At 33.1% G+C, this 25,782-nt stretch overlaps 1 protein-coding gene across 2 annotated transcripts in view; it reads left to right on the top strand.

Moving 5' to 3' along the window:
* LOC145255794 (branched-chain-amino-acid aminotransferase, cytosolic-like) overlaps positions 1-25,782 on the top strand; it is a 1,034,811-nt gene that overhangs the window by 702,077 nt on the left and 306,952 nt on the right. For both annotated transcript variants that reach the window (XM_080114482.1, XM_080114489.1), the window contains exon 4: positions 16,986-17,096. In XM_080114482.1, coding sequence (XP_079970608.1) covers positions 16,986-17,096 — 111 coding nt within the window. The remainder of the gene's footprint in view (positions 1-16,985; positions 17,097-25,782) is intronic.

The raw sequence follows: 25,782 nt of genomic DNA, 5'->3' as shown, positions 1-25,782 counted from the left end.
CAAACCATTTCTTGACTATTTTGGCAGTATGTTTTGGATCATTATCCTGTTGAAGGACCCAGTTTGGTCCTAAATGGAGCTTCTCCGCATCCTGTCTAACGTTTTTCTGGAGTATCTCCAAATATTGCTCCTTCTTCATGGTTCCATCTATCTTGACCAAACTACCTGGACTACTAGCCAAAAAGGAGCCCCAAAACATTAGGCTACCACCACCATCTTTCACCGTGGGTATGGTGTTCTTTGGGTTGTAAGCTTCTCCTTTCTTCCTCAAAACGTTAGAAGCATCCATATGGCCAAACAATTCAATTTTTGTTTCGTCAGTCGACAAAATACTTGAGAAAACGGACTCTGGAGAATTCACATGGGTCCTAGCAAACTTTAGACGTGCTGCAAGGTGTTTTCCGGTGTGCAATGGAGTCCTTCTTGGTCTTCTTCCTTTCAGACCATTTTCATGCAGAGTACTTTGCAATGTTTGCCTTGATATTTTAACGCCAGAAGACTCCAGATTTTCTAAAATGTCCTTAGTAGTGGTGGTTGGATTTGCATTAACACTTCTTACAATATTCCTGGTGGCTCTAGCAGACAGCTTCCTTTTCCTTCCTCTACCAATCAAGTTGTTTGTTGTGTGGTGGCTCTGGAATTTTTTGATGATGCTCTGTACTGTTGCTGTAAGGACCTCAAATTTCTTGGAAATTGACTTGTAACCTAAACCATCCTTATGTGAATTCACAATTTTAGTCCTAAGATCATTACTAAGCTCTTTTTTCTTCCCCATTCTAATAATTTTTATTCTTTTATTGGTTTTCAGTTGATATCATTTTAATTTCTGAAACATGCAAAAAACGAAATGAAATTAATCAAAGATTGTATAAAAGCATTCAAAATAAGAATCAAACAGGAAACAAACAGTCAGAAACTCGATTAATACTGAAAAAATAAGGGGGTATGATTATTTTTGAACATTGCAGATTTTATAAATAGCTGTATATTTCTTTTATTACAAGTATCCCGAGATTTTAAAATGACGAAAATGATCAGAAAGAGGTTTATTAAGAATATGTATCAATATGGACGTAAACAATAAATTCTTACAAAGTTACACCTAATAAACTCAATTTTCAAGGGGGGGGGGGTATGAATAATATCGGGCACAAGTGTATATATGCACACATGGCATAATCCTGTTGACACATCGGTTCTCGGCAGATCACCGAAGTTAAGCCACGTTGAGTCAGGCCAGTACCAGATCGGTGACCATTTGGAAGGCTAGGCACTGTATGTACCGCACTGAGTCGTGAAAATTTCCAGTTTGGTATCTGGGGTGCATTAATTCACTGGAAGACATGCACCTCCAGTCTTCGTTAAAGCATGTATGTAGGAGAAGGTAACTCTGATGTAAAAATCTGTGGTCTACTGTATACTCTATTCTCTGACAGTCATCTGCACCAACAAAGGTTAGCAGTAATACCAATAAGTGTGGTTGGTTCCATACAAAGTCTTCACCACTATTAACAACTCATCTGTGTGGATTTCCGAGCAATTTAGTTGTTCTGGCGGAAGCTCATGCATCGAAATTGATGGGAGAGTCCATTATATTTCCCCAAAATCTCTGACCTTGATCTAGGTGAGACTAAAACTTGCTGCTATGGTTTCAAATGATCTGAAGTAACAGCAAGGGGAGACTTGATTCCAAATATTTCTCATGTATTATATCATGGTCAAGGTGGCCATAAAGGGGGTGCTCATTGTACGCTAAAATGATATAGAAACGTGATCCCCCACTTGTTTAAACAATAATGTGTTACCTTAAGAGCAAATGTCACATAGCCCACTACACAATTCAGGTCATTAGCTTTCTAATGAACCTTCATCTGTTAAATTCTGATCCATAGTTGCCGAGATTTCAAACTCATAAAATCGCCCCCAAAAATGGTCTCTCTCTCTCTCTCTCTCTCTCTCTCTCTCTCTCTCTCTCTCTCTCTCTCTCTCTCTCTCTCTCTCTCTACATATATATAAATGAAAATAAAGGGATGTAGTGTGTACCTGATATATATTTCAATCTAACATAAATAACAGTATTTATATATAGAAAATTCAATCCCAACCGAATTAAAAAAAGCTCAATACACAATAGAGAGTAGAGCTTATTATAAGAGAAAGAAAATTAAAACTGTAAGTTGAAATTTACAATCAAAATTTATTGTTCGACTGAATAATCCAAAAAACAATTTACAACGTCCTTATTCCGTGGAGTTTCAAAGAATGCTATTCTTCTCATCAGAGGACATAAAGAAATCAGCAAATTACTGATTTCTTTCTGTCCTCTGATGGGAAGAATAGCAAGAATAGCATTCTTTGAAACTCCGCGGAATAAGGACTTTGTAAATTGTTTTTTGGAGTATTCAGTCGAACAATAAATTTTGATTGTAAAATTCAACTTAAGCTTTAATTTTCTTTCTCTTATATATATGTAATATGTAATATATATATATATATGTGTGCGTGTGTGTGCGTGTGTGTGGCCAGATTGAATATTGAAATGCTTATATCTCTGTTTCTATGTGACAAAACTACATGAAAAGTTGCAGGCTTTTTGAAGATTATAATACTTTTCTTTGGTTAAAATTTTATGACAATTAATAATAAAAAAAAACAACCTATATTTTCAAACTAATAAAATATGCCCAAATTTGCATATATAGTGTCCTAGCAGGTCAGCTTTAGTTTTGCTGCTTCTGCTGTCTCCCCTGTGGTTTTGCCAGGCCACTAATATATATATATATATATATATATATATATATATATATATATATATATATATATATATATATATATATATAGCCAATGCAATGCCCATATCTCTGGCTCTATGGGACGAAACTACATGAAAATTTATAGGCTTTTTGAAGATTATCATACTATTCTATGATTAAAATTTTATTTTATGACAATTAGTAAAAAAAAAGAACTTATATTTTCAAACCAATAAAATATGCACAAATTTGCCTACATTTGTATATATAGTGTCCTGGCAAGTTGGCTTCAATTTTGCTGTTTCGGTTGTCTCCTCTGTGGTCTTGCCAGGCCACTAATATATAATTGAATAATATAAACGCATATTATATTAAATTCTATTGTGATAAAGGGATGATCGATATTATAGATTGAGCATTAATATATAAAAAAAAAAATCGAAATGAAAAATGAAATTGACATTATCAAAGAATATGTCCCCCCCCCCCTTATTCTATGGAGTTTTAAAAATTAGGCTTTTCTTTTCAGAAGAAAATAACTAGAAAAATTATAGTAAAGAATTACTAGTTTGCCTAAATTGGAAACCTGTATATATTATAAAAGTGACGTTGTCTGTGTGTGGAATGGGAGGGCTAAATGTTTTGGTTTCGATTTTAGCTGATGGTACGCAAGTCATATTGCTTCTTTTTTTTTTAAGTCATTACTATATATTGCGTACAATAAAATAATGAGGAATTCACTCTACAATAATAAATAGGAAATCTGCATAAATTAAGATATATTTAAGTGTATTTTACGACTGTGCAATGGAGGATGCCGCATACAATAATCAAAATCAAGGATTTGTCTGCCAAAAAGAAAAAAATGGATTACGAGAGAAACAAACAGGAATTGTCCCTGCTCTGCAATGAAATATGCATTAGAGAAAAAAATGCTGCCTAAATATACTAATATAATAATCATTAGATAATTGCCTCTATAATAATAAAAGCCGAAATGTACATGAATTAAAATATCATATTAAAGGGTATTTTATGATTGGGCAACGCCGGGCGGCCTGCTTGTTGTAAGTCGAATAATTTCTAACATTTATTAGAAGAAATAAGTTGTTTTGTTTTTCTTTTCAAGCAAGTTTCAAAGTTTCGTTAAAAACACTGTTCAAAGAAGTGATTTAAAAATATTCACAGAGAAATTGAGCAATGAAGTGCATGAATACAGATATAGTCAAACGGCAGAATCAATTAATCATTACTCACAAATGTCAAAATCAGTGAACGATGAATTTGCCATTTGATTCTATTTGCATTCATGTATTTCATTGTTCAACGTCTCTCTATTATTTTTTAAATCACTTCTCCAAACATTGTTTTTGTACATATATTTTGAAATTTTCTTGAAAAAAAATTCTTTTAATAGATTATAGTAATTCTTGTGAGATTTTTATTATTATTTACGTTACTGAAATTGCGTTACTTACTTACACTGAGTAATGTACTTTCAGAATATATATATATATATATATATATATATATATATATATATATATATATATATATATATATATATAATTATAAGGAGGAAGTTTATCACTAGGAGGAGCTTATGAACAAACAATTTCTTTTTTTAATCATTTGAGATGAAGTTTCATAATTTATGTATTCATTCTTTTTGCAAACTGTTATTCTCATCTTCATAGTTGTTGTTGTTGTTGTTGTTTTACCACATTTTAACCAACTTGGAGTCTGCGGCACAGTGAGTAGTGTTGAGTCTCTATGGTTCCACGTGAGCATTGTCTGAAGAGAGTAGTTTCAATCCTACCGAAAGTAGGCCAGATGATTAGTTGGCCAACACGTGGTGAGACAACAACTATGGAAGGCAGTAATTACTGGAAATGTTACGAGACTCAGCATTCCTATCCCATCGCGGTTAATCACCTGAAGTAGGCCAGAGGATGAGTTGGCTGAAACGTGGTGAAACAATGGTAACTATGAAGACAAGGATAACAGTCCACAAAAAGAATGAATGCACAAACAAATAGTAACCATAACATTATATATCGTGATATGTATATATTAGAAATTTGTGTAATAGTTACTAGAGTGGATTGTGGGCTTGACATGCTGCGTTCAAGCTTACTAAGCACTGTTGTATAACTTTAACTAATACCATTAGGGAAAAGTATGAATCTATCTTTCCTATTATCAACCACAAGAAAAATAATAGGGTAGAATCGACTCTAAAGCCTCAGTAGTGTAACTAGTCTGGATGGACAACTTCAGAATAAAACTTATGATGGTATATCTTTGTCATGTGGGTACATGTCGTACACTTATACAGTCATCATTTACCTTGTGGAAAGAGTAGGCTTTGCTCCCATAATATACAAAAGTGAAAATCTTATGCTGTTGTAAATGGTTTTAAAAAAAATGCTGCAGAATGCTCAAGATTATTTGACTATTTAAGTGACCACAGGAAAAAATTGACCTACTAAAAAAAAAAAAAAAAATGTTTTTGCGACAGGTAGAACCGTTAATATATAATTTGGTTAGTTGAAAACAACAGAAAATGAGAGTTCAGGGAGGGTCAACTCGGTGACATCGAGGTTAACCCGACTCAACTGTGGGCATTGCCATAAACAGATATGACACCACATGGTTCAAAGAGAGAGAAAGTGTGAGAAGTCGTCAGTTTGTCGGAAGCTTAAGAAGTATGAACATGTGGTTTTTAAGATGCCCTGATAAGATATGATTATATGATAATTGTCAATATCTCTCAGTCTCCTTCCCATCCCACTAGATTTGGAACAAAAGATCCAGCAGAATAAACCTCGTCTGTCTTCCACAGTTTTGTTCTGATGTGTCCCTTTTTGAGGTGTGAAAGAAGTTAATTTAAGGTGGCATTTCCTAAGTCTTGCCAGATAATGTAGGATTATAAACTTCTATGTATGGCACAAAGTTGAAATGCAGCACTGTGTATGGTGGTGAGATTGCAAAACGACACCGAGTTAGTAAAAGCACCAAATATATGTCCCCTTCCGCTGTCTATTTTTGCTAATATATATATACTGCAAGTGTTGAGTTTGCTAATGAACATCTGATTGTGAGAATTTCTGGTTGGCTGATATGGTAAGCATTAAAGGCTATGGTTATAGAAAAATGCAAGAATGATTTTGTATAGGCAATAAAATTGGTTTCATGTTATTATTGTTGTTATACATTACTACATTTAAAATTCATTTAGTATTATGCATGTAAAATTGATAAAAGCCTGCCTGAAATGTGTCAACATTTTGTGAACAAACTGAATCAAAATATAATGATCACCGAATTTGACCTGATGTCATGTTTATCTAAAAATGAAACTCCAGTTATAACTAATTTAATAATATTCATTAGTTATGCTATAAATTTAATGCCTATACAAGATTTTTTTCTTGCATTCTTTAACATGTGTCATTAATTCAAACCTCTCCAAAAGACCTTGCTAAATGGTATCATGACGAACGAACATGCAGTAGCGTCCAAAACTAAGGGAGAAAATTTTAAAACCTAATATTTGTTAGAAATAACAACTGTGAAAAGCTGAAATTTTTGGACATTTCTATTTTGGAAATAAATAAATAGTTATAATTCTTTTTCTATCCTTTGCAAATGAGTCAAATTTTAGTCTGTTGTTATGGATGATAACGACTACCAGTTGTCAAAATTTCAGCCTTTCACACTTGTTATTTCTAACAAATATTAAGCTTTAAAATGTTGTCCCTTAGTTTTGGACGCTACTGTATATTACATTATACTCCCGTCCAGAAATGAAACAAAAACCAGTAGAGCTTCACCATAGGACTGAGAACAGAACTTACATTGTGTCAACACATGGATGGATTAGCACGTTATACTGAAGTACTGGCTAAAGACATCTTCAGAGCTGTATCTTTTACAGGGAGGTTTCATCATCCTCCCACATACAGCTGAAAATGCTTGGAAGGATAGTATAATGACCACAGAATATACTACACTACTTCCCACCCAATAAAGGAGGTAATGCCTAGGGAGATGGTCTCATGACAAACTAACATATATTACACTGCCCCCTCTCTCTCTTGGTGGATAGTCTCATGGTAACGGAATGGAACACTACTTCCAACTTGACTTAAGCATTGAAGATAGTTCAGTTGTATATTAATAGAAATGATAGTTTAGTTTGGGCTTCAGACAGATGCTAGATATAGATGTTTACCAGCGAGACCTGTGGAAATTCCACAGGGGACGCATTCGTATGTAATATATTGATGTAGATGTTGAGTGTAAATGGCGACGCTCTGATATTATTGTAGCTCTTTTGTAAAACCTGCAAAAGTATTTATCTAAGCTAGCAGGGACGCCCAGCATAGTCCACTCGTAAAGTACGCTTAAATATGATATTTTAATTCTTTCAGATTTCGTATATATTATTATAAAGTTAATGTTCTATCGATTTTTATATATTATAAAGTTGCGATTTCAAAAATAAAGAAAACTATATCCATATGACAATGCATCAGCTTGAATTGAAACTGAAATCAAAACTTGTGAAAAAAAAAATATATCTATATGCATATATAACTTGAGTTCCTTCATTTATAAACGAAACTGAAACCAAAACGTATGAAGAATTCTTGATAAAATTATTTATAAAAAATAGACTACTGGAGTGCTATCAACTATAATCGAAGTTGAAACCGAAAGCAAAGCTTATGAAGAATTCTTAGTAAAATTATTTATAAAAAAAATAGATGACTTAAGTGTCATCAGCTATAATCAAAACCGGAATCAAAACTTATCAAGAATTCTTGGTAAAATTATTTCTTGGAAGAAATGGAGTCCATAACAATTAAACGACAGTCACTCGAATGTAAGCACGACACACAAAATAAATAACACACACGCTATCCTATTAATATATAAATTACACACCTGTTGGCTACACACAAAGACATGTGCATTTATATGTGTATGCTATGTTTTTTCTGTCTGTTTAGAAACACAATAATCTGTTTCCGTCTCTTGAGAAAACATGTTTGTACATTTACCAATAAAAATTCTGATATCTTCTTATTTGTATTAAGCCTAAACTTTTAGCTTCTATGTTCTGCCTAGCATATTGTCCTGTAAACGGTGTGTAATCTCATTCGATCCAATTTAAGAAGTCATAAGCAACGGCTTGGGATAGTGCGCCAGTATTTATCAGGAAAAACAAGGCTATATTTGAAATTACTTCTCTTGCAAAACAAAACCCAATAATGTTTAATAATTATATATATATATATATATATATATATATATATATATATATATATATATATATAAACACACTTAAAATACATATGTAGTCATACAATTGCAATTACCACTTAAAAAAAAAAAAACAGTATATATGATATACACATTTATCCACACATATATAGGCAGTGTGGTGGACACAAAAACTATGTGGGGAATCTTTATGCCTAGTTGCTCTTTGCTATGATATCATACCATTAACCTTACCAAATATTGTTGAAATATTGTTTTATTCTCTCCTCGATTTCTTTTTTTTTTTTTTTTTTTTTTTGTACGCTTCTTTCTCCATCTTTGACTTTCTTTTGGAATCAAGGCTGAAATTCTCTAGATCCTTTCATCTATCCTTCTGGCTATAGATATTAAAAAAAAATAAGACTGCCTCCATTTCTCTTCTATCACTCTTTATCGTCTTGCCCCCACTACCACCACCACCACTCAATTATTTTATTTTGTACTTTACAAAGCTTTCTTTATCTCCATTTGTGAAGTTGTTTTTTCAACGATTTTTAATAATAATAATAATAATAATAATAATAATAATAATAATAATAATAATAATAATAATAAATATGGCCAGAGAACTCAAAGGTATGTGGAAGATGAAAAAAGTCAGGATAAAACAAGAAATAGGAGGAGCGCTAGGAACATTCACGAAAAACTTGGAAAAAAGAATGGGAGAGATCGGAATCAGAGGGATGGCTGATAAGATACAACGGATAACAATAATGAAAACGGCTGAAATATTAAGGAAACCCCTGGAATGCGGAAACTAACACACATGAGCAAACTGGAAATACAGAAATTGCTACGGATGTAAAACACAAAGGAGCATTACATGGAATCATGAAAACAGAAACTGTATAATTATATTGCTTCTCTTCTTATACTGCTTCTCACATTTTTTTATTTATTTCTGTGTGTGTGTGTCACCAAAACCTGAGCCTCACCAATTAAGTGTGTCAACATGAATTATGCTGTATACAATACGTTAAAATGAAAAATCTGTAAGCTGACCATAATGACACCACTTTGTTGGATTGAGCTATAAAGTACTTAGTAAGGCAACTTGTTACATGTGTTGCTTTAATTCTAATCTTTTTGATCGTAGAAATAATGTTTTACAATATCTAAAATTCAAATCTGATACTAGTTCATGATTAAATGTCTTTCAGGGAAGAAACGGAGAACAAAAGTTGTCTTAAAGTATTTAGATGGATGAGCATAATTTTTTTCTGCATGGTTGTAAAGAAATGACGATAAATTGAGCCCTCACACTTGTCTGTTGCCCCCCCCTCCCTCCTTCTCCGTGGCTACTGTTCCTACCAGTCAACCTTATCAAACACTACGTGATTTAATATTTTATGCCTTGTTAGTTAAGCTGAGGTCGGAATGGATTCATCATAATACCCAGTTGTCTGAAGTGACTAACATACTGACCACTTCTTTTTATAAGACAGTTTTTTTCCCTCATTTTAAAGTACCTGTTTGTCCCTGGTCGATTAATGTGAAAATAACATAGACCTGGATCATCCGCGCATGAAATTTTCTATGACAGATTAAACATCAAATGATGTGTATGTATGCATGCGTATTTTCAATACGGCCATAATTGACAGAACGCTGGGAAAATTGTTAGCTGTATCCATATATATATATATATATATATATATATATATATATATATATATATATATATATATATATATATAAAGAGAACACAATTTAAAACCCTCCCCCAACTTATAAGTCAGTCTCCTGCCACTTCCTACTAACTTTCTTTTCTCCTTTTAATATATATATATATATATATATATATATATATATATATATATATATATATCTTTATCTTTACTATTCTCTGTTGAATAACGGTGTGTATTCTGGCTTGAAATCCAAAAAGAAATAACAGACCATCGGCCCTTAAAGACGATAGTTTGATAAGCACTCCGTTCAAGTTATTTGTCTTCAATCAGACAGTAGGAAAACTTACTGGCTCTGATCTGTCGGCCCGGTCGGTAGTTTCCACTCAGCTCCAAACCCACAACGAAGAAGAAAACCTCCCAGGCAAATTTGGGGAGCATTGTCCCGGGTATAATTAAACCGCTCGAAAGTATATGTCCTGGCACTTAAAGACTATTGTGCAGCATTTTGGTTGTCTTCAGCAGATGAATACGCATCCATTCCAAGAACGGCCTCCGTATTGCGATTAGCTTTTCCAGGAAAGAAAAAGCGAACACAAACAACACACTTCTTTTTTTTCTTCATCTTTTCTTTGGTCCAGTCATCAATCGGTCTGTACATCCCACCACACCACCACCAACCATTATTGTCCCTGCCAGATTCCTGCACACCCACCTGGTCTATCATTGATGGTGCCCCCACTCCTGGCGTTGGCTGCGCTTCGACCGTCGGTTGCAGTTTTCAAAATACGTCACCATTAATTAGTGAAGATTGTTCGTCGTTTGGTAAGCTCTATTTATTAAAGCTTTGCTTAGTCCTTTTCTGGAAAATTGGTCCGGGCAACAATTCAATATTGACCATAATAATCACTAACTATGTGTATTTTTAATGACAACGACAGTGTCCTTTCTCCCTTTCCAATGCCACCCATACACCTCCCTGAACAACCACTTTGCTGGACCACTACGACAATGGCGACCAATGTACAATGGCCGCTCGCTCACATTGATTCTTATAGTAGCCATTGTGTTGCCTATTTCCGTTTACTACAAATGTCAGTTAGTGGTTAATGCTCCTTTGCGTACAAACAACAATAATAATAATAACAATAATAATAATAATAATGATAATAATAATAATACCGTGGGTCCTTCTTGCTGTAACTCTAGAGTTCAATAGACAGCGTCCATGCTCTCTTTTTTCCAAATCAATGGCTATGGTTGACTTGAATTCTTTTACTTTGCAAAAAATAATACAATTTTTTTCGTCATCCCCCCCCTCTCTCTCGCTCTCTCGCCACTTAGTCTCTACCTCACCACACTGCTTCTCTCTCTTTCTCTTTCTCTCTCTCTCTCTCTCCTTCTTTTCTCCCACACTCTGACGATGCGTATTGTAGTTTTTTGTTATTTTGTTATTTTTTATTTATTTATATTTTCTTGTCTACCAGTTTTCTGTCTTTCTCTGTTCATCTGTCTGGTCTTCTTTTCTCGAGGGCCAAAGAGTGTGACGATGAGTCTTGGATTAGACTCAATTGTTCTGAAAAGAAAAGAAACTTTACAGTCGAGTTACTGCCATTTTGTTTTGTTTTTATGTTTTGTTTTGTTTTTTCAATTCACTCGAATTCCTTTCAATTTGACTTTAATTGTTCAAGCTATTTTTATTTTTAGTAATTTCCTCTGGATCGATAATTACAGTTTTTAATTTTTCAAAATATTTAATTTGCTCTTGTTTTCAGAATAATATTTTATATTTGTGTTTTTATTTATGTCTCAATGCCAGTATAATCCATTTATATAAAGTTAGATATGTGTATATGTTTATATATTTGTATTGCACGATATACTCCTAAACTAATTAACTGATCATGCTTAATTTTGAAACACGGCTGCTAGGTTGTAAGAGGTTATAATATGATTTGTTTGTAATTTAATTTAGTTTTATACAAAAGGAATAGAAAATCAGGGGCTTTCGTGAAAGTTTAGATACCTCCAACTTCGAAATTTTAACAATAAAATATTATACATCAATTAATATTCCACAAATGTTAGTTTCTTTGAACTATTTTAGAGTTTTAGGGCGCGTATATAACCGCCTGTTAGAAAATCGTAAATTTTCATATTTGTAATTGAATTTGATCCACAAGTAGATATCAAGCAAGCAAGATTCGCTTAATTTCAGTTCTCTATAAGACTCCTTAAGCTTAAACCTTAAATTGTTAACATTTTATAGAATCAAAATTATGTGATGGATTTTTGTTCAAAATTTGAATAACGATTTTAGATTTAAGATTTTGCATCATTATATGTTGATTTCAGTCTCAAAAGAGGAGCATGAAAGTGGTGCAAAACTGTTTAAGAGATTAATTTGATCCGCTTTCGGATGAGTATTATTCTAGTTGATTACAATTGTATATTAAATTCCAATGACTAAGTTTTTATTTTAATTTTTTTTTTTCTTACCAAAATTCAAAATAATCCAGTGTAGCTTAACAATCGTTTCATAAACAAACAATCGGAATAACATGTAATAACAAAATCTTTCAATCATGCACCTCATCAGAAAACAAAAAATAAAAAATTTCTAGAACGAAAAAAAATTTTTTAAATCGATGTTTCTATATTATAATAATGAGAAAATATTGAATTTCAAATAAAACAAATGCTACCTATGTATAATTGTCCCGTCGCAAATAGTAACATATTCAAAAATTGTGGAAAACAATAATGCAGAAAAATATAGGGTTATTATTATTAACAACTTATAGCGATGGTCGTAATTGGATTATTCAAAAGTAAGATTAAAGTCTTTAAACTTCCAATGAAAAAGAAATTTGAAGAATTTAATTAAGAGTTAAAAGTAACATTCACCCATTAGTTATTTTAAAATAGTTTGTTTAAAATCTTTTCTTTTTTTTAGAAAGTACTACGTTTAAATATGTTCATCCATTCGATGTCTCCATTCAGTCTTGAAAGACAAAGGATACCCCCTGAGTTACGCAGTCCTCAACCATACCTCTTGTGAATTGGTACTGTTTGAGTCTAGTGGCAAGGAGAAGTCCAGGACAACTGGAAACAATGTCAATAAGCAACAAGAGAGCACATACAACACTTGGAAGTCCTAAATGGTCACCCATTTAGTACTGAAGAGGTTCGATGTTGCTTAACTTCAGTGATCCAGCAGGATGCTGTATAAATATGTCCATATTCTCTCTTTTATTTATTTTTATTTATTTATTTTAAATATTTCCATATTCTACAAATAAAAACATTTGTTTCATGTATCACCATGCAGATCTGTATCCTTGTCCAATCGAGGTAAGAGTGCAGAAATATACACTGTGCAGATTTGATATCAATTTATCTGAGGGAAGTAAGGCGAATGACACGCCCAATGCATTTGTGCAATAACAGATTTCTCTATGTATCACATTGCAGGGGGGGGGTACCGTTTGTGGAATGTGCTGTCGTTATGAGCATTTATACTAGCTGGGCTGATTTGTAATTGTTGTAACTTTTATGCATGCTTTGCCTAAAACTGTGGTATCCAACTTTCACATATGTGTCCCATGTGCATCAAATAAAAAACAAAATGTTTGTAGTAAATAATCGCGATCAAGTTTAATACTGCAATTAAGCGGCGGATGGTGATCTACTATACAGACTCATTAAAGAGCAGTATCATATCATAATCTGTCTCCTCCTCCCAAAAAAAAACAAAACAGTATTCTTACCTATTTCTGTGATACCTTTGTTTCTCTGTCTTTTAATTTTTACATAATATCCATGATTCAATATTATTTAACCACACTAGTAACCAAACTCCAATCCCTCTCCCATCGCCGAAATGTTGCATATCTGTGTCTGTTTTATAAGTTTACAAGTATTTTAATGAAATGTGCTCCTGTTGGATATTAACCAGGCAATGCCGAAAGATGTGCTAGTCGACAATTATTATGATTATCCAAACCAAAACATTTTGTTAGATAAAATATGTTTTAGAATAATAAAAATATTTAGAATGAATATTTATTTACATTAATTTAGGAATGTTAACTTAAAAGTGCTATCACAACTTAGTTGACAATTATAGAAATAATGACATGTAAAAACATCAGGTGATTATCTAAGTGACATATACTAATGACGTCATTTAAAGGAAGAGATCGTGTTTTGGAGATTAGAAATTAGTTAGTGTTTAGAGTTTGAAGGAAACAAACATACTCGAGCTAACCAATCGTAATGGTTCAAAGTACCTGGGGGAGCGACTGGTTCTATGCCTATTAACTGTAAGGAATGATTGACCAACGTAAAGTTTTCCAATGAGGAAACTTGTGGAATAAAAAAGTTGCTGAAAATAAAACCCGAGTCTCTGTTATTCTTGAGAATTTACATGTCAGTTTTTCCATCAAGACCCAAGATGGACCAAATATGTTTCCTGATTGGCCAGATGTTGAAACCCCAAATAAACGTTATTCATCCTTTGTGTTGTAAAGGTATTTATGTAATTTCTTATCCCATCATGAACTGCATCTAAATGTACATACACACATAACGAACTCTAGATGAGATGATCACAACGCTAGACGTATATACTCACGTCAAATCATATACTAGATGATAACAGAAACTCATAAATATATACACGATTTACGTCCTGCTATGATATAAAGACTCCAACAACATTACACTTCAATGAACTCAAAGCACTTGTACCGCTTGACATAAACACCTCCCAACTAATTTGACAAACAACAAAATAACACCCTTACACCACCCTGAGATGACAAAAAGTGTTTTCCTCTTGAACTGCTAGACTTTGGAACTCCCTCCAGGTTCCCTGCTTCCTTGGCTGTACTGACATGCAGAAGTTAAAGTGTAATGTGAACAGACATGTTGCCTCTCAACTCCCTAGATAGCATCAGTACAAAGTTCAACCCAAATAATAGCCTCTTCCGTCAAAGTGGCACTGAGCTTTGTGATGAACTAACAATTAAAAACAAATCCAAACAATTTAAATATTTGCGCCCTCTGTAAAACATAGGTCATGTTTTTTGATTTTTGTTTATGACTGCGTATAAAAACTTGGTTTCTTTTATTTTTAAAAACTTTATCAGAGAATTAAAACACAAAAGCTGTAATTTTTATCTACGAAAATAAACAAGATTATCTTCAATATACTATGCCTTGTGTTTCTATTCTAATATATTGCTTTTTCAAGTGTTTTCTAATTTCGGTTATTTATCTACATAAGAATGCAGCTAGAAATGTTTTTCATTGGTCTGCCCTGAAAGAAAGGCATAAGTAAAATGAAAACAAAAAAGAAAAAACAATTTAACGGTTTTGTTTTTATTTTTTTAAATTGATGGGGAAAAGTCACTGAAGAAGCCCCTTGAAAACAGCCAGAAACATTGTATGTTTTGGAAATTGCCAGAAACAATTTTCTAAATAAAAATGTTTTTAAAATAAATTTGGAACATTTCTTAAATAATATATATATATATATATATATATATATATATATATATATATATATATAGTCTAAAGAAGCTTTGAGTAAAAAAAAAAAAATGTAAAAATAAAGACTGCGGTTTTAATTCCTGAAAAAAAACCCAACAAATTTTAACCTATCGCAGACTTAGCACCTACATAATCCGATTTCTAAAAAGTTTATGATTACAAAAAAGAATACAACTATATAAGGATAAATAAAAAAAAAATAGAAAGCCTTAACTAAAATTGTTAAATAGAAATAGACTTATGACTTGCATAAGCTGATTTCTCAAAAGTCTAGAATTATAAAAGAGAATTCAAGGATGGAAAAAACAATCTTAACTAAAAATTTTTAAATAGAAAACGGGTATCTTCAGCTGCCTGCCATGTAGCTGTTTCAGAGATTTCAAAACAGGACAGCTGTAAAATGCATGGTTCTCTAGTGAAAAATACCACTTCCCCAATTACAAAATGTAGAAGAATACGGTTACTATTTAAACTGATATATAAAACAATAACGAATTATTAATATATATAAGTAAATTTAATAATAAGATTACGTAGATCTATTCTGCAACATGTTTAACTAGCATTTAAATGCTATGAAAATAAAAATGCATAAAAGCTTAAGTACCTTTGATACCAGACAGGCAAATAGATAATAGGAAGGAAACCTAGCCATACATATCTAAAAATTCAATAAATATATATATATATATATATATATATATATATATATATATATATATATATATATGTATGTATATTCTAGAAGTGAAGTCGTATGTATATATTTATATATATTTCTTGAAGTATATATTCCTTATAATATAGTTCAAATTGTTACAATTGAATATCTGTTTCAGCCATCAGAGCGTAATTAATAAATTAAAAACGTCGTTCAATCGGATACATCATTAGAAGGGTCGGGTGAAGGTGGGGGGGGGGGGGCTCGTATACAACTATTTGGTATTTGTCTACTATGCAGGATTGTGGTGTTGAATTTTCATTTAGTACAGAACCTGTTTAAGTCAAGAGGGCACCATTTTTTTCTGTTGGAAAGTTGCAGAGATTTAATATGATATCTTATATAGTTAATTTGGTAGGCAGTTCTTCCCCCCCCCCTGATTTTATGGTGTTATTATTTGATAATTGTTATTTTATTAAAGGTGGAAAAGTTGGTACAGCAATTTTGAAAAAAAAAATTGTTTTTGTTTATTTGAATGTTTTATGCCGGTTCTTGGGTTGATTTAAGTTAATTTTTTGATAATTCTTTGGTTGCTTTAAATTAATTAAGGGATTTTAGAGCAATTCTTGAGTCGATTTAGGTCAGTTTTTTGGTTGATTTAGATTGATTCTCAGGTCAACTCTTGGGTCAATTTAGATCATGTTTCGTGGGTCATTTTATGTTAATTGTTCAAATACTTTAGAACAAATCTTGGATCATTTTAAATCAATACCTAAGGTATACAAACCATAATGGACCTCAGAGTGGGGCACTGTGCACTATTTGATAAATGCCAGTAGATTTCACATATTACTACATTTGCTATTGTAGGGTTCAATTTTAATCTTTCAGTCTCGTTTTGTTTAATGCATCTGCGATGATTATTTGACATGCAATTCAGCCATTGCCATTTAATTTGAATGTTTTGAAGTGTAAATCAATGTTTTATGTGTGATTTCTGCTTATTTTGTTCATTTTTTTTCAATTTCTTTTTCTTTTTCTTTTTCTTTCTTTCAGCTGTTTGAAGGACTGAAGGCATATCGTGGAGTTGACAATAAGATCCGTCTCTTCCGACCTTCAGAGAACATGATTCGAATGAATAGCACGGCTCAGAGAACTTCCTTGCCGGTAAGAAATTAACCCTTTGCTTACAACATTATTTGTTTTGTATGCATAAATTTTACTCTGAAAAACAAATTATGTAACCAAAAAAAAAAAAAAAAATCCGACAATAATAATAAGGATGAATAATAAAAAGAAATGCCTTTTGCAACTATTGAAATATTATGGTAGAGTATCAATTATTTTGTGTATTTTAATTTTAATCTTTGTATGAGGCATTTATATACGGCATAATCATGTTGACACACTGATTCTTGTTAGATGACTGAAGTTAAACACCATTAAGCTTGGCCAGTGTTAAAATGAGTGACCATTTGGCAAGATCACCATCTATGGCAACACATCAAAGGCCGTAAATGACAAAGTTCTCTCTAAATCTCTCTCCTCTGATCTTGAGCGCGTGGTACAATGGGGGAAGAGGTGGTTGGTCACTTTTAATGCATCCAAAACCAAGCTTCTATCTTTACATCATCAACGCTCTGATCCCCATCTGGCATCAATTGAAATGGATGGCTCTCGTCTTGGGGAGGTTCCATGTTTTGACAAGCTTCTGGGTTTGACCTTTACTCCTGATCTGAAATGGAACACATACATTAAATCTGTTGCCAGGGATGCTGGGAAAATGGTGGGATCCTTCTACCGCTCCAGAAGATATCTCACTACTAATGCAATTCTCTATCTGTATAAAAGCCAAGTACGTCCAAGGATGGAGTACTGCTGCCACATCTGGGCAGGAGCTGCTAAAAACAGCCTATCCTGCCTTGACAGAGTACAAAATAGGCTTTGTGGTTTAGTGGGGGATGTCCTTTTCTCTTCCCTGCAACCTCTTTCCCACAAAAGAGACGTTGCGAGCCTGTCTTTGTTTTATCGTTATTTCCATGGCAGGTGCTCGTCTGAGCTCCAATCCCTTGTCCCCCCTCACCAATCTTTCACGAGAAACACCCATCTGGCTGAAACTACTGTGAATAATTTTCCCCACTCTTTATCTGTGCCTAAATCGAAACATAGATTCCATGAGCAAAGTTCTTTCTTAGAACTGCGCGCCAGTGAAACTCTCTGCCGCTTGCCTGTTTCCCACCTGACTACAACTTGGACATCTTCAAGTCCAACATAAACAAAATCCTGACAAACCACCCCCTTAAGTAAGACACTCTATCAAAACCCCCAATACTAATGATTACTACAATACTATCTCACTGATTACTGTACATAACCCTTATCCCTGAGTGGCCTTCGGGCCTTGATAAGTGGTGACCCCCATGTAAAAAAAAAAATTAAAAAAAAAAGATCAGGTGCTCTATGTGCTCTGAAACCTGGAAAGGGTGGGCGCCACCAAGCTATTCTTGTCCAAGACAGACTGCATGAAATAATGCAGTGCTCTCGTGATCCTGGAGAATTAAGGGTCTTTCTGACTCCGATAGGGCATTTACGTTTTTAGAATGGGTAGGGCAATGCTTAACGTGTTATAATCAGTAAAGCTTAAAATCATATTTGTCTTTTTCTGCATTTTAGTGTTTTAGGTTCTTTCAGTGTTCTTTAGACTGTAGAAATTCTTAATCTGGACTCAAAACTCGGCTTAACAGTCAGAATACTAGCCAAGTAAATCAACCAGTTTAATGAAAGAAAATATTTTTTATTCAGCTGCATTCATATTTGCTTTATAACAACAACAACAACAACAGAGTTTCAATAAGAGATTGAATAATTTTGAGGAGATAGAAGAAAGTTCAATGTTTGAGAAGGACAACAGGAATTGAATCAGGACCCGAAGCATTAGATTGGTTAAAATCAGAAAGAACCATGGCAAACCATCCTCAGTGATGATGACACAGTCAAAAGAGTGATAAGTTTTCCATAGAAAATCAGGAAGAAAAGAACTAAGGAGGTCTAAGAAATGCAGAGCCTCATTCAAACTGATTTTTAGACATCGCGCTCAAGTTATGTTTGCATGCAGCTATTCTCTAATACTCGACTAACATTTTTCGTCCCTTCATCTGTTTCTGCTACGTCATGTCTGCTAAGCTACCATTACCATTCTTACGATGACCTGCATCATAATTTCATCATAATCACTTCCAATATTTAACACTTCCACCCATCACTATAAGAGGCTTTGTTTATTAGTTGGGCTGTCGTTTTTACCTTTAAAATATAATTTTCTAACATTAGCCATAGATTAAAGGGATGGATCATATTTTAGATGGATCCATGCATCCTTTTAAAAGGTTTTGTCTGTTTGTTTGTCCATGCATCCCTTTAAAAGGTTCTGTCTGTTTGTTTGTCCATGCATCTCTTTAAAAAGGTTCTGTTTGTTTGTCTGTCATATTTTCATTCTAAAATAGGATTTTCATTGTTAAGCCCACAAATTGAATGGAGGCATCGTAAGAATATCAGTTTTTGGATTATTCAAACAACTATTCTTATTTTGGTTATTATTTTCACAATATTTCAGCTGATCTAACCTATCTTTTCGGTCTTGGAACTCTTTGTCAAACTCGTGAACTTATACAGAATTTCAAACTGAACCTATTTAAAATTGTGAATTTTTTAGATGAGGGCTGGTTGTTTATATTACTTGTGTTGATTGGACTATTGTTCTCATCTTGAGTGTTTATTTGTGCAACGTTTCAGTTGGTTTGATCTTTGACCGTCCTCAGGCATATTGGTTGTTATTTAGAAAAGAAAAGAGAAAAGTTGCTGGCTCATAAAATATTTTTTGTATTCTTTGAGTTGGTCCCTACTTTATGGCTATGGTTTCGTATTTGTGAAAAAATTGGTTGACAAAGGGAAGGTAACTCTAATAAAGATCGACAGGGGGTTATTTCTGTTCCATCACCGAAATTTTAAGGGTTTAAAATGTTTGTTTCCAAACAACAATCAGCATATCTGAGGACGGTCGAAGGCTTATCCGACTGACAGATTGCATAATAACACTCAAAATGAGAACTATAGTTCAATTAATACAAGTAATATGAACCTATTTAATCCATGGTGATAGATGTTTTTGTTTTGTTAGCCATGGGTGTACAGTGTACATTGGTTGGTGCTTTTTTTTTGTTTTTACATGGTAGTCACCACTTATCCAGGCCTGGAAGCCACTCGGGGATAAGGATTATTGCGTGTACAGTAATCAATGGGATAATATCATAGTAATCGTTAGTAATGGAGATTTTATAAAGTGTCTTACTTAAGAGGGCGGTTTATCAGGAATTTGTTTATGTTAGACTTGAAGACATCCAAGTTGTAGTCAGGTGGGAAACAGGCAAACGGAAAAGAGTTCCACAGGCGTGCAGTTCTAAGAAAAAAGCTTTGTTCATCGAATCAACGTTTCCGTAGTTTCCGGGCCATTCTGCAATAATAACGTTATTATTTAGAAACTGATATTTAACATGGATGGGGGTCTTGTAAACTATTCTGTACTTTCAGCCAGCAATTTAATAAACAAAATTTTATCTTAAAATTGAATATGGATATAATTTGATATTCCCCTCATCCTTCAAAGTAAGATTTGAAACAGAAAACACCAGCATCTTACACAGTAGATAAACCGAATAGGACTGTACATTTCCATAAGTAACTTAAAGGAGAATACCCTTTAACCCAACCCACCAAACATTGGTTCAGAAGACTTACAGAACTACGTCAGGCAGACTTATTAAACATCCTAAAATATTGAACTTATAAAAGAGTAATAGAAGGGGAAATAATATTTTATTTTTAATAAAAAGCATAAAATAGTTTCTTCTTCTTCTTCTTCTTCTTCTTCTTCTTCTTCTTCTTCTTCTTCTTCTTCTTTCTGAAATAATATTAAGAAAAATAGAAGTTAACAGTTTGCAACTTTTCGATAATCAATGTCACATCTAGAAAGAAATGGCTTCAGGTCAGAGTTAATGGCAGTTTTCACGTTTAGACACAGCCTCTCTTTCGATTTGAAACTTAGTTGTTTATGCCGCCCAACCAGCTAAGATTATTGTCATTACTAATAAAAACGCATTACGCATTGACAAACAATGCTGCGCAAAAGAGGCTTGTATTGGACAAAGGATCTTTAAGAGAGGTAGGGAGGGTGTAAAGTAGAAAGAGGGTAGATGAATTGTTTTGATGAGTTGAAGATATAACGGTAGAGTAAGCATCAGAGGTTTATTATTATCATTATTATTATTATTATTATTATCAATTGTTCATTCTGTTTGTTGACAATGCCTGGCCTTTCAAAACATTTGATTACTACCACCTGTTCCATCTATCCCGCCACTGAAAGGCCGTATGCTAACATTCCAGAGCCACTAGACTATGAAGACTTATAGGATATAGTAGGTAAGCAAGCATTCTTGCAGAGAAAATCATATTAGAGGTACTAATAGTATGCTGTCTAGATTTCTGGGAAAACGGAAAGCTGAGAGAAAGGGGAAACAACGATAAGAATAAAAGGAGAAAAGAAATTAAATTAATATGACTGTGAGAATAATAGAAGGGTTAGGAATGTTCACTTATGGAGTGGGGGGGGGATAGAAGAATAAAGGGGAAAAGTGAAAAGGAAAGAGGAGAATTGTTATCTGGGAATGTCTAAGAATAAAATTAATAGGGAGAAGAAAAGAAAGTAAAGATTTGATTATTTATTTACCCACTAGCTGAAATACCCATTCTAGATCGGGTTGTAGAATAAAGATGTCGATGAACGTTGCATGTTCGCCATCACGTCGGGAGTAACCAATATGTAGAATATGAAAGCATGAAATCTCTTTCTAACATTTAATAAACGGCTTTATTGGTTATCTTCCTTAATAGGGATAAGGAAACGGGTTAGTCGTGGAAAGAGTTTCTGTGTAGAGACGTTGATGATTATACAGGCCTGTTGAAAGAGAGTTTTGTTTTTTTGTTTTTTTACATGGAGGTCACCACTTATCAAGGCTCGAAAGCCACTCGGGGATAAGGGTTATTGCGTGTACAGTAATCAATGGGATAGTATTGTAGTAATCGTTAGTATTGGAGATTTGATAAAGTGTCTTACTTAAGAGGGCGATTCATCAGGAATTTGTTTATGTTGGACTTGAAGATATCCAAGTTGTAGTCAGGTGGGAAACAGGCAAACGGAAGAGAGTTCCACAGGCGTGCACTTCTAAGTATTTATGTATGTTTGTGTCAAAAGTAGTAGTGGAAAAGTTAGTAGTAGAAATGTACATCACGAAAGATTAAAGATGGTACTGTAGGATGAGGATGAGAGTTTGTATGTGTACGCATTGAAGTCTGTGTGCGGAGATAGCCATGTTGGCTTGTTTGTAATCACGTCTTAGTTGAACCCCAGGCCCAAAGGGCGGATGAGTTATGTTGAGTCTTAAGAGAGAAGTTGGAGGGAAAGGTATGCTCCACGTGGAGTTGTCAGACCAAGATCCGGGGGGGGTATGTATTGACGGTTTAACTTTTTATAAACTTGGTCATATGACTAAGAGCTGGCTTCTGATTGGATAAACCAGGAAGGAAGTGTACTCAAAATCTTCAGCTATGAGAATTCGTTCCTGCTTGTTTTTGTTGCAATTTCGTCTGCTACAGGGTTCATAATAATGGGAGCACAGTGTGGGGGGAATGCTGGTGTGATTCCATGAGTTAAGTGTGGATGGTCTAAGTTCAGGGAACTTTTCCCATCACTAAGCAGCTAAGTGTTATTACTGCCAACTAAGGGAGGAGTCTACCAAGCATGTGTATGCAGTGTGATTGTGTTCGGAAGTGAAACCTGACTAGTGAGGGTTGAGGATATGTGTTGCATGGATAGAAATGATATGAGAATGATATGATGGATATCTTATGTGAGTCTTAAAGACAGACTTGGCTCTGGTGATCTCAGAGGAAGATTAAATCTGGGCAGTAAAGAGAGATGTGCAGAACAAGAGATTTTGATAGTATGGCCACGCTGAAAGACTGGATGAGAATTCTTGGATTAGTGACTATAGAACAGTTAAGAAAGTAGGGCCAGTTGACATGGGGGAAGGCCAAGGAAAACATGGAAGGAAATGATAAAGATTGAATTGAGAGAAAAAGGGATGAATTAAAACCTGGCTAGACATGGTTTAGTTTGAAAGTCAATTATTTAAAGCTGTCCACACATGTCATAGTTATTATTATTATTATTATTATTATTATTATTATTATTATTATTATTATGCAGCAGCAGAATTTCTGAGAATCTTTAATAAGTGTAAGAAACCAGACTTTCAGGCAGAAAGCAATAAAAAAAAACATTTTCATATTCAAAAAGTGTGTAAAAATAGATTACACAACTGAAGTTATGGACTTATTTAACTCCCATTATGATCTATCAAATGACTGCTGTCTATCTCATCATTGTCTCGATTGTGAGCTTCTATCAACTCTATTGTTGGTTATTTAATGCAAAACTATTATAGAAACTGTCCATAGCATATGATTCATTTAAAACAAGTGACTTTTTATTTAACTTCGTTGCTCGAACCAAATTGCTGGTCAATGCTGTTCCTATCAGAGTTATATATATTATTTATCCAAACATGTACAAACGCTGTGACACTGACATGACAATGTTTCGATCTGTACTTATTAGACACTAAGATCTTCTCAGGCGAAAAGTCTGTCCTTTTTTGTAGGTGTTCATATTGGGAAAGCTTTGAAAAGGGATTTTTTAAATGTGAACATCTAAAAGAAAGGACATATCTTTTGACTGAAGAAATCTTGGTTTTTATTGAATACAGATTGAAACAATGTCAATGTAACAACGGTTTTACATGTGTGTATGTATATAAATATCAACACAAATAGCTCTATTTACTATTGAGCATAATTATATGAACCCAGTTGAAATTCTATAGATTTTTATCTTGTGAATACATACTTAACCTGGATTATACATATACATATATATATATATATATATATATATATATATATATATATATATATATATATATATATATATATAATTATTTTTTATAAATAAATATTTATTATTCACAAATATTTGTGTTTCATATTCACCTAACAATCATCAGTATGGCTTGTATAACTGTAACACCAGGTAAACGATTTTAACCCTGCATTTGAATAACTCCAATCTCACATTTTTAATCACTCGGCTACCGTGGCAGTTGTATTGTGAGAGAAATAGACCCTATATTTTATTAACGCATATAGTAAGTTTCAGACAGTGTTCAATATTCAAATACGTTGTGTTACTATATATGTTCACTTAACACTATACATAAATCAAAGTTCGCACAGGCCTTATTTTTATCATCTTGAAAAGGCCTTGAAAATATGGAAAATGCCTTGAATGACCTTGAAAACCGTTTTTATATGCAATAAACATTTGTATCAGAATATTAAAAATAAAATCTACATAAATACTATTAAAATATTTTATAAATATTAAAAAATAAAATAAAAATAAATTGCATTCTTTCCGGCATTTTTAATAAGAGTTATGCCCCTTTATCACTAAGTTACTCAATGTTATCCATATATTTTATGAATATATCCAGAGTGAAATTCAAAATCGAAATAAATACAATTAAATTATTTTTTAAATATTAATTAGAATATTATTAATGTATGTCTTAAATATTAATTAAAATACTATTAATTTTTTGGTTTAATATACTATTCTTTATATATCAAATTTTATTTTGAAAATTTTGCCTGGAGAAGGCTTTGAACATGGACATTGAAAATCTGTATGGATCCTGTAAAGAGATTTTAATTCTCCTTTTTCTACATAGCTATTGCATTGACCACATGGAGTTCAAACTTTGAGTGAAAAGGTAACTTGTGTCTGAGTTTGAATGGTGCGATCGTCAGAACAGTTATCCTCCACACTGAAGATTCCTGAACAAGGATGAAGCATATATGTATGTGGATAATAATTGAAAAATATTTATTGTAATATATATATATATATATATATATATATATATATATATATATATAGTCTCTCTTTACAAAAGGAGCCATATATAGATGTTGGTAGATAAAAAATAGTCTATAAAGAAAAAAATAATAAATCACTCCAACACTGGAAAACAGAAGAAACATGGTGTTTGCTTTTTACCCAAATATTTTGGTGTTTTCGATGATGGCAAAATGCTTTGAGGGTATGTCCACTTCCTCTGGGCATCTCACCTCATTTTTGAGACTCCTGGAATCTATTTTCACCATTGAAACCGCTTCCATATGTCTGAGGTTTTGTTTTCCCACTGTGTTTCCTACCAGCAAAATATTGCTTTGATAGAAACTATTTGAAGCATAAGAAAAATATAAAACTAATGCACAATAATAACCACGAGCCTTTTTTTTTCTCCCTGTTTTTTTTGTTTGTTTTTTGTTTTATTTTTTTAGAAGGGAACAAAAATGTGGTTATTTTTTATGATAAAAAAAAATCATGTTTTAGAGATTAAATATTGTCTACTTTATCGGCGTTATCTATATTTGTGGTTCAAGAGTAGAAATTTTATTGTGCAATGAAACAAGTGAAACATTGGACAATTAAAAGATAATTGAGTGAGTAATGATCGGCGTTATCTATATTTGTGGTTCAAGAGTAGAAATTTAATTGTGCAATGAAATAAGTGAAACATTGGACAATTAAAAGATAATTGAATGAGTAATGATCGGCGTTATCTATATTTGTGGTTCAAGAGTAGAAATTTAATTGTGCAATGAAATAAGT

This window comes from Euprymna scolopes, chromosome 3 (genome assembly GCF_053919585.1).
Source record: "Euprymna scolopes isolate OS-2025 chromosome 3, ASM5391958v1, whole genome shotgun sequence".
Taxonomy (NCBI): domain Eukaryota; kingdom Metazoa; phylum Mollusca; class Cephalopoda; order Sepiida; family Sepiolidae; genus Euprymna; species Euprymna scolopes.
The sequence above is the reverse complement of the archived record's forward strand: the minus strand, read 5'-3'. Positions and strand labels throughout refer to the sequence as shown.